Raw genomic sequence first — 10753 nt, forward strand, 5'->3', positions numbered from 1 at the left:
ATATGTAGGAAAGGATCACATCATTATAGAACTTGAGTGAATGTGAGCCGGAGGGAAGATTCGTAGCAGTGATTTTATCAGAAGTGAGTCATCTGACAGCTCTAATCAGAGTCACCCCCTTTATTATAGCTGAGGTCATCCATGTGCTTTCCCCCTTTATTAGAGCTAAGTTCATCCATGTGCTTTCCCCCTTTATTATAGCTGAGGTCATCCGTGTGCTTTCCCCCTTTATTATAGCTGAGGTCATCCGTGTGCTTTCTCTGATGTTCCTGTTTCAAGAAGAGATTGATTCCAGACAAGTGAGACATACCTGAAGATTCTGGCGTGGACATTATAAATGGCCTGACAAGAAAGTGAGCTTCAGATTTTAGAACTTGGTGGTGGTGGTAATGTTAGAAATATTTAACAATCTGTGTTGTTTTATAGCAGTACTTTGCAAACTTCCACTGTACTAACCCTAAGGGGAGGAAATTTTGTTTTGTTTTTTTTTGAGACGGAGTTTCGCTCTTGTTACCCAGGCTGGAGTGCAATGGCGTGATCTCGGCTCACCGCAACCTCCGCCTCCTGGGTTCAGGCAATTCTCCTGCCTCAGCCTCCTGAGTAGCTGGGATTACAGGCACGCGCCACCATGCCCAGCTAATTTTTTGTATTTTTAGTAGAGACAGGGTTTCACTATGCTGACCAGGATGGTCTCGATCTCTTGACCTCGTGATCCACCCTCCTCGGCCTCCCAAAGTGCTGGGATTACAAGGGGAGGAAATTAAAAGTGCTCTCAGGAGTCTTGAGACATCACCTGGAGATACAGGAGTAATATATATATTTGTAAGTCTCTTGCTTTATATTTAGGGAATGCTTTTGTTCATTTCCATATCTGTTTTAATGAAAGTTAAATTATTTTACTGGTTGTCTCCCTACCCTTACCCTAATCTTCAAGTACTACTGACAGCCTAGAAAGAGGGTGCTTGTGCTACCGTAACGTAGCAGCCTCCTCCTACCCTTTAGCCCGGAGCAGGTACCCAGCGTGAGAGGTACCGTCTTCCAGGCTTTCTGCTGCCACGCAAGCATCTCCTGAGGACTTACAAAGAACACAGGGGGCACCACATTCTTGTTGACTTTACCACACCTTGTGACCCTCACTTTTCTTGTTCCTTCTCCCACTCCGGTTCGGATTTGTTGTTTATCAGACTCCCGTGGTTTCTTTCTTTCACTTGATTGGCATGACTTTTCAAGGGCTTGGTCTCTTGATCTGTCGCTCTAGTTTTATTTTTGGAGTTTCTTTTTTTGTCTTACCCGGGGAATGTAACCAAATATATCTGTCTGATTCTAGCAGGTACATACTTTTTCCTCTCGATGCTGCTTAATAGTTTATTGGAGGCACAGTTACTGTATGTAGGACCTTACAAATGGCAGGCTCAATGTGATATTGTTTGTTGTGGGTCTCTTCTGGGGCTGGGTGGCACGGGTGGTGGTGGCAAATTGTCATTTCTGTCTCTTGGATGGGAGGGAACAAGCTCAGGCCAGCATATAAGAAAACTAGCTTCAGGCTGCGAATGAGTGCCAGCTTATGCATTGTATTTTCTGGTTAACTCCCAGTTGACTTCCAGTTTTTGCTCAGTATTGCGTAGAGTTCAGGGCAGCTTGGTGGTTCAGAAGCAGCAAGGATTTCCTTTGCATTATATTTTCATACCTAAATCTTACATGAAAGGGGTTGTTTGCTGACTCTCTGATTAACTAGACTTGGTTTATGTGAAGCCTGAGTCCTGTTCTGGACATCATTTGTGCCCAAGTTGCTTTCTCCCCTGAAGCCTGAATGTTGACTTGTAACTAGTCTAATCTCGCTTCATTACACGTTTCCCACTATCCCCCTGTAAAACCGACTTTTGTACCAAATGCAGTTGTATCTTTTGAATGATGTTCATTACAAAAATAGCTTTTTATATAGGTCTTATAGATTTTGAAAATTTTTTTAACGAACATGTCATTGTATCTTCATAATCATTCCATCAGAGAGGCATTTATAAAACAGAAAATAGCAGTCTACCCATGGAGATAGCCATCATGTATTTTATAAATGAAAAAACAGGAAATGGGTGGACGTGACTTGCAGCTTAGTGAAAGCCAGGTCTGACCAGCCCTCTGGGCTTCCAGCCCGCCAAACCTCTACTAGTGTTTAGAAACATTTCTGGAAGTCTCCCAATTTTTCCGAAAGTAGAAAAAAATTATTATGTAGGTTGAGTTATCTTTAAAGAAGACAGCTCTAAAATATTTTAAGATTGCTTTTTTTAAGTGTCTTAAATTTAAGGAAGAAACTGTTTTTTTTCCCTGAATATCCAACTAGGACCTGTCCCTGCATTAGACAGATTAAAGATGTTTGCTTCCTAAGAGCAGAGCAGACAATCAGAAAAGAGATGAAAAGAGATGAGTGATGGCCAAGTTTTTATTTTTCTCCTTAGTTCTAGGGATAGTATTTTACCCCTTTGAAATATTGTGAGGTGGTCATGGGTAGAAGGATCACATCTGTGGTTCCTAATAGGAATTTCTGTGTCCATGAGGTTTCTCAAAAGTAGAATCGAAGTCCCCTAGCAATTTTAAGAGTTTTTTTTTTTTAGAAAAAAAAGGAGAGAAGGAAAGAAAGAAAAAAAAAGGAGTGAAGGAGAGGAAGAAAGAGGAAGAAAAAGAGGGAGAGAGAACGGGAATGTTGCTTTATACTAAAAATGGGTATTGAAAACCTCTTATGCCAATAATTGTGCTTAATAATGGCCGATCGATATTTCATTTAAACGTATGAGTAGGTGCGCTGTGGTACTGACAAGAATGTATATTTTGTGTCTTTAAAGTGGAGAGCTCTATAAATATTTATTAAGTTTACTTGTTCTGGATCTGACTTCAAGTCCTGGATATCCTTATTAATTTTCTGTCTCGTTGATCTATAAGTCTCCCACTATTATTGTGTGGGAGTCTAGGGAGTCTAAGTCTCTTTATGGCTCTTATGTATCTGGGTGTTAGGCTCGCTAGCTCTTCTTGTTGCATTGATCCTTTTACCACTATATCTTTGTTGCTTTAAAATCTGTTTTATCAGAGGTGAGAATTGCAACTCCTGCTTTTTATTTATTTATTTTTGCTCTCCATTTGGTTGGTAAATCTTTCTCCATCCCTTTGTTTCGAGTCTTTATGAGTTTTTAAACACCTGTAGAAATGACAGATTTCCGTAAAGTAAAGCTGGAGAACTGAAAATGCCAAACGTCTTTACTTTCGGCTGGAATTTAATGAGCCTGATTAGAAGCTCTAGTTCGCAGCAATGGGCATGCTAATTATTTTTGAAAATTGCCATTTGTTTGTAGACAAGGAGTAGTCCATGAGGAGAGAAAATCAACTCGGTGTTCCTGAAGGCTTCTTAACGGTTAGAATCCGAGCTGAGCTGTGCGGCAGTGATAGGGAATATCCACGAGGTGGCACCAAGACTTTGTTTAACTGTTAGAACCGTAGTTCGCGCCTAGAATACTTGAAGCCCCTTTCACACACAACCTTTGCAAACCGTGGCTCAGCTGCATCTGTGCCCTCAGTTCTGGCCCCCAGCTTTCCCCCAGTCCCCTCAGTGCTGTTATTTGTGCTTTGAACTGGCACCTAACCGCATTCTACCTGTAGGTCTCGGTTCCCACTCTAGGTGGTAAGCTTCTTGAGTGGAGGTACCAGCTGCATATACTTTAAAGCGTATTCTTTTCTGTATTTCCAGCAGTGCCAGGCACAGGACCTCTGAGTTGCATTGTTGAATTAACATCTTTTGGTGATCTGTGGGTTAATTGTAGACTTCATAGGGTTCTCAGAATATTTTCTGATCTTCTTAGCTGCATAAATGAATTTTTGGGGTAAGGACTGGGATTTTGTGTCTGTAGTTTGTATAGTTTCATAGACTTAACTCTACAGCACACTCTGACCAACCCCTTTCGGTAACTTCACAGACACATGGTTATGGAACTCATTCCTGTGCATAGGTCTTCCCTGATGCTCTGCAGTTGGTCTTGGCAGTGGGACCTTCCTGTGTGACAGACAGCAGATGGCCATGGAGTTCCCAGGCTGTGTGCCATGTAGGTGGGAGCCTGGAAAAAAGCAGAAAAGAGACTTCCTTTGTAGCTGTCTTGTCTCTGCCTTATTTGGGCTCCCAGCAAGGATTCTTGCTGCAGGGACCTGTGTGATCAGGAAAGAAAACTGACTCTTACCAGGGAAGGGCCCGGGAGGGGAGTAATACCATGAGCATATTTTAGTTGGACTATGTCATTTTATTGGGGACCATTAAGTAAATAGATGTTGAGATTTTTCTTTTTCAGAAAACAGATAAGGCTTTTAAGCCAATTGGGAGGAAATTTGTAAAGATTTTGTAATAATGTTATTTCATTAATTTCACCCAACCCACACAACTCAGTTACGTTTTCTAGGCCTCACCCTGGCTCTGGCTTCCTCATTGTGTGGATACCATTCCAAAGTGTTTGGTTGGACAACATGTTTAGAAGTTCTTTGGTTACAAGCCCAAGAATGCAAAACTTTGAGCAAACAGCATTTACACTTAAGTAATTTAATTTTAGAAATTAGCCCTTGTTGAAGTGATCCTGGAGATGGTAATGTTGGTGTGGCACCTGGCTGCTTCTCTAAAGGCTGTTTAGTTCCCTGGTGAGTTTCATCAACTAAGGCTGTGTTTTTATTTCTAGAGCTGGAAGTACCAAGCTAGCAGCTGTGACCTTTGAATGTGGAGAGCACTAGAAGTTCTGATTATGAGATGAAGAGAAAATGACAGCTTTTCTTGTCCATTAAAAAACCAGTACTCACTCATGGCATTCCTTTGTCCTACAAACAGAGCAGAGACTGTGACTCCTGATCTTTGGGGTGACATTTTTTTATTTTTATTTTTTGAGATGGGGTCTTGCTCCGTTAGCCAGGCTGGAGTGCGGTGGTGCAATCTTGGCTCGCTGCAAGCTCTGCCTCCTGGGTTTAAGCGATTCTCTGCTTCAGCCTCCCAAGTAGCTGGGATTACAGGCACCCCTCACCACGCCCAGCTAATTTTTGTATTTTTTTTTTAGTAGAGATGGGGTTTTACCATGTTGGCCAGGCTGGTCTTGAAGTCCTGACCTCAAGTGAATCCACCCACCTTGGCCTCTCACATTGCTGGGATTATAGGCATGGGCCACCATGCCTGGCCTGGGGTTGTGTTATTTTAAAGAATATGATCAGAATTGACCTGTTAGCTTCTTGTCTTCTCTGAATTTCTGTGTCAGTTTATTTTCTTTAGCAGTGGAATTTAGATTCATTAGACCAGAGTGGGATGGTTTATAAGTACATTTCAGCAATGCAGTAAATAAATTTCCTTGGAAGAAATTTCTGAACTGCTAGCACAAGTTGGGATCACTAACATGGCTGCTTTGTTTTTAGGTGATTGGTGCAGACAATGTGGCAGTCCCCTCACACCTCTATAAGGTGGTCCTGGCCCGCAGAAGCCCGGCCTCTACCGAACCACTGGCACTAGGGGCCTTTGTGGTACCCAATGAAGCCATCGGCTTCCAACCCCAGTTAACTGAGTTCCAAGTGAGCCTCCAGGACCTGGAGAAGTTGTCAGGACTGGTGTTTTTTCCTCATTTGGATAGAACTAGTGACATCCGGAATATCTGCTCTGTGGACACCTGTAAGCTCCTGGATTTCCAGGAGTTCACCTTGTACTTGAGCACAAGAAAGATTGAGGGAGCCCGATCAGTGCTCAGACTGGAAAAGATCTTGGAAAACTTGAAGAATGCGGGGATTGAACCAGATGATTGCTTCATGAGTCGCTATGAGAAGAAGCTAGAAGAACTCAAAGCTAGGGAGCAGTAAGGAACCCGGACAAGAAAGCCATCCTAGTTTTCACTCAAGATATGTGTGATACCGTCTGTAATGGAGCAGGCATGCCCTCTTTAGGCTAACATATTTTAGTGGCTTTGCTTTTTAAAAATTGTTTTCTTTAAGACATGGGGTCTCGCTATGTCATCCAGGCTGGACTCCACTGGTGCAATCATAGCTCACTACAGCCTCGAACTTCTGGGCTTAAGCAGTCCTCCTGCCTCTGCCCCCTGAGCAGCTGGGACTACAGGCACACTTCATAACCCTCAGCTACCAGTGGCTTTGCTTTAAACAAATGATGGAATCCTAAATTTACGACTAAAAATTCCCCCAAAAGATGAAAGATCTACAATGTTTGACTCAGGAAGTAATTATTGAGGGAGCTGTGACACCTGCAGATGGAGGGGTGATCTTATGTCAATTTAACACGCATTTGTGTCCCTCTGGGTGTAGAGTATTGGGAAGGTGTTTTTTGGTTTCATGCCTCCATGCCTCCAAACTATGGGTTGTCTCTGATGTATCTGCTCAGCCTTCTTAGAACTCAGTGTTGTACATTTCCCCCCTCCCCACCCCAGGACCTGAACTGGTTTTGGAGGTGGCTTTTAGAAATCTTCTGTGTAGTTCCTGTTTACATGCACTGTGTATTTGTTTCTTCTTTCTCCTCTCATGAACCTGCTGTTTCTCTACCTCTATGTAGAAGCACTCATCTGCTCACTAAATGTTTCTGTATGTTAGGCTCTGTGCTTTACATGTGTTGTCTCACAATGACCCTCTGAGATAAATACCACTACCCCATTTTACCTGTGAGAAAATTGAGGCTTGGAGAGCTTATGTCTTACCCAGGTTTCACTTTTCCAAAGTAGTCATCCACAAAGTATGAGGCCGACAGATCTAAGAGAGGAAAGACAGCTGAGGCAGATTCAGATCTTTCTTGACGTGGATGGTGGCTTTTGATGCAGAAATATATACCTATTTCCGTGGGCGTTTGTGGGCCCAAGGCGTGCTTGGTCAGAAGAGTCTGGTTTCTCGTCTGCTGTGCAAGCCAAATGGACTTTCATGTCCTTTGAATTGAACCCTCCTTAGCTCTTTGGAAAGAGAGTCAGAGTGGGTACTTGGGAATTAGAGGGCAGGACTGTGTGCGATTTGTTAGAGCCCGTACTTGCCTCCAGACATACACTTCTTTCAGTGACCAGATACTGCCAGATCGATGTGTTCTTGTTTTCCAGGCAAGCTGTAGACTCTAAGAAGGGTCTACAGCCAGGCACTGTGGCTCAGGCCTATACTTAGCACTTCGGGAAATTGAGGTGGGTGGATCGCTTGAGCCCAGGAGTTTGAGACCAGCCTGGGCAACATAATGAAACCCTGTCTCTACAAAAAATACAAAGATTAGCTGGGCGTGGTGGTGCACACCTGTGATCCCAGCTACTTGGGAGGCTGAGATGGGAGGGTCACTTGAGCCCAGCAGGTCGAGGCTGCGATGGGCCATGATTGTGCCACTGCACTCTAGCCTGGGTGATAGAGGGAGACCCTGTCTCAAAAAAGAAAAGAAAAAGGTCTGCCCACAAAGTCACCAGCTTATGATTTGCTTGCCTCTGTGCCTGCTTGTCTACCTAGCATAGGGCAGGTGGTACTTGGGGCCAAAGGTCCAAAGACATTTTGCATGCCTGGTGGAAATAGTGGCTGTTCTTCTGAGCCAGATCTCTATTTGGGTTTAAATGGAGTCCTTTCATGGACCATCCTGAGTATTGTCAGTCAAAAGTCTTGGGGCATAAGAACTTGTCTGAATCCGTCATACCACTGCTGTCTTTTCAAGTGGTATTGCAAGGAAGATTTTTGTGGTGTGTGTGTTCTGAGAGAAATGCCAAGGCTTTAAGGTAAGGATAAGATGATAATGATTGGCTTTGTTCTGCTCTTTTGTTTAGGTGAAAAAGAAAAGTTGAGGGGTCAAAACACAGTAGCCTGATTAGTGCCATTCTGTTTTATCACACTGTTCCCATTAAGTTGTGCCAGTTCTCCTCTCCCCAGGAATGTAGAGCCAAAATGTCACTGTGACCAAACAGTCTGTTATTTTCTCTTCTCAATGGAGAGGTGATGGTGGGGCCTGGGTGTTTCTCCAGGAGTGTGAGGGAGAAGCTCTGTGGGATCAGTCCTGCTGCTCATCTCTAGAGGTGGCCTCCCAGCACCCCCTGTGGCTGTGCTCTGTGCTGACCTGCATTGCCGGCAGCCTTGGAGTTGCTGCTCCTGCTCCTCTTGCTCCTGTCTCTTCACCTAGATGGTAGAATCTCTATTTTTAGATTAATAAAGTTTCTTAGGTTTTTATTTCTTTTGAAAGATGCTACCCAGTCATTGTGATAAATGGAGGTAAAAGCTTGTAATACAAAGTTGCAGTCTGCCAGTCCTCACTTTTCAAAATTTATTTATTTATTTAAACGATTTGCAAATCAGGGAGACTTTGAAGATATTTGTTAGTGTGTAACAGTGGTGCTTGAATTGTCTCAACACTTTCATTAAGAGTTCCCCTGGCTGAGTTCGGTGGCTCACGCCTGTAATCCCAGCACTTTGGGAGGCTGAGGCGGGTGGATCACGAGGTCAAGAGATCAAGACCATCCTGACCAACATGGTGAAACCCCGACTCTACTAAAAATACAAAAAATTAGCTGGGCATGGTGGCGCGTGCCTGTAGTCCCAGCTACTCAGGAGGCTGAGGCAGGACAATTGCCTGAACCCAGGAGGCGGAGGTTGTGGTGAGCCGAGATCGAGCCATTGCACTCCAGCCTGGGTGACAGACCAAGACAATGTCCGAAAAAGAAAAAAAAAAAAAAGAGTTCCCCAAACAAACTTGAAATGTGAATAATTGGTTAGACGTCAGAATTCTCCTCCTGTCATATCACCTCAGCCCCTGCAGTGTGGCTGTTGATCATCCTGGACTCAGAATCAGCGTAGGCTGAGCCTGAGTTTCTGCCTTGTGTTCTCTTTACCCTCAGTCCCTGGTCTCAGAGAAAGGCTGCTGTGGAGGAAGTGCCAGTCTGGGTAGGCTCTTCTGCCGGAAACACACATCCCAAGTTTCTCTTCTCCCTTGGTGATACCTTTACTGTGAAATTCCAAACTCTGGTCTCTGAATTGAGGCTGTTTCACCACTGTTGTTGTGTGTGGCAGTACAAAAAATTGCAAAGGTTAGGAGAATGGGTGCCAGCTCCCAAATTAAATACCTGCGAATATTTCTGCCCCTTGTACCTTGACCTTCAAGCAATGGAAAACCTTTGTCTTTCCTTCAAACCTTTGATTAGAGCTATAGGCTGGGCTGTATCCTTGGGATGACTGAAGGTTGCCATGTCACTTACCTGCGTCCTCTGGCCTCATCCTTGTGAGAACATAAGTGTCATTGACATCAACTCCAGCAATCATGAACTTCCCATTAGCAGCCCATTCCTGAACCTAACCTGTAGTGAGGCGCTGCTGTTTGTTCCCAGCTCACTCCTTCATGCCCCTCACCCATCTTCCCTTCCGCCTCCTGGCACAGTGCCTCTGCCTCCTGTATCCTCACTCTAGTTCATTCTGGTGGATTTGGTCAGGGCTGGGCTCACATCAGGCGTGAAACTCCTGCTCCTGCTGGTCTCCACGGCTAGCCTCCACCTGGCATGCTGTCCTGGATGTCATCGTTCTTAGCAGTTGTCTATCAGGGATCCAGTGTTCCTTTTTCTAGTCTAGCCCCACTGTCAGGGAGCAAACCTCAGGTCATGAGGGCTAAGCAAGATGGACTGCGTTGACATGGCCCCATGCAGTTCGTGACAGTGAGGGTGTCGATGGGCTTCTCTTTCCTGCTCCTCAACATGCCACTTGTGGCCAAGGGGTGGACTGCCCCTGAGTGTGCCAAGTCCCTCTGGGGGTCACTGTGGCCTAGTGTCACTGCAAGGCTTAGCCTCAGCTGTGGCACCACCCCAGTATCGAACTTCCAGCTTTGTAAGCCACAAAGAATGCAGACCGCTTCCGACATCAGGCACCCAGCTGTCAGGCTGGATGGAATAGCAAAGGTTATCTTGTCCAGCGAGTCTCATGTTTGGCTCACATTAGAATAGATTAGGAGCATAGTCCTCCTCCCAACTTTATTTTGAGAAATTTCAAGCCCACAAAAAAGTTGAAAGAAGAGTGCAATGATTTTCCCCTACCCCAAATTTTGTCTCATGTGCTTTCTCTTTTTTCAAAATTATTAAAAGTAATTTGCTGGGTTTTTAAAAAAAGTAAATTATAGACATGTCACGCTTCACCTTTTTAATACTTCAGCTGTATCACCTAAGAATAAGGACGTTCCCCAATAATTCTAAAATATCACATCTAAGAAAATTATCAGAATTCAATATCATCTAATAAACAGTTCCTATTAAAATTTGCCTGGGCTTTCCAAAATGTCATTTAAATGGTTTTTTTTTCCTCCTAAATATAGATTTCAATCAAGGTTCATATTGTTATAACTAGTCTCAATCTAGAGTAATCTGCCTCAAAAAATAAATTCTCCAACTATTCTTGAGGTTTTGATTCCATAGATTTGATGTGAGGCTAGAATCAGTATTTTGTTTTCTTTTTTTGAGAGAGTCTTGCTTTGTCACGCAGGCTAGAGTGCAGTGACGTGATCTCGGCTCACTGCCACCTGTGCCACCTGGGTTCAAGCAATTCTCCTGTCTCAGCCTCCTGAGTAGCTGAGACTACAGGCGTGTGCCACCACACCTGGATAACTTTTATAGTTTTAGTAGAGATGGGGTTTTGCCATGTTGGCCAGGTTGGTCTTGAACTGGCCTCAAGTAATTTGCCCATCTCGGCCTCCCAAAGTGCTGGGATTAGGCGTGAGCCACTGCACCCAGCCTGGAATGTGTATTTTCTAGACAATCAACACTAG

The 10753-nt window shown here is 44.1% G+C and overlaps 1 protein-coding gene across 1 annotated transcript in view; it reads left to right on the forward strand.

The window, feature by feature from the left end:
- Positions 1 to 10271, forward strand: part of EXOG (exo/endonuclease G) — a 33944-nt gene extending 23673 nt beyond the window's left edge. Inside the window, exon 6 of the mRNA XM_003735082.6 lies at positions 5422 to 10271. Within this exon, the coding sequence (XP_003735130.1) occupies positions 5422 to 5856 (435 nt within the window). The 3' untranslated portion in view covers positions 5857 to 10271. The remainder of the gene's footprint in view (positions 1 to 5421) is intronic.
- The last annotated feature ends 482 nt before the right edge of the window (positions 10272 to 10753 follow it).

Source organism: Callithrix jacchus, chromosome 17 (assembly GCF_049354715.1).
Source record: "Callithrix jacchus isolate 240 chromosome 17, calJac240_pri, whole genome shotgun sequence".
NCBI lineage: Eukaryota > Metazoa > Chordata > Mammalia > Primates > Cebidae > Callithrix > Callithrix jacchus.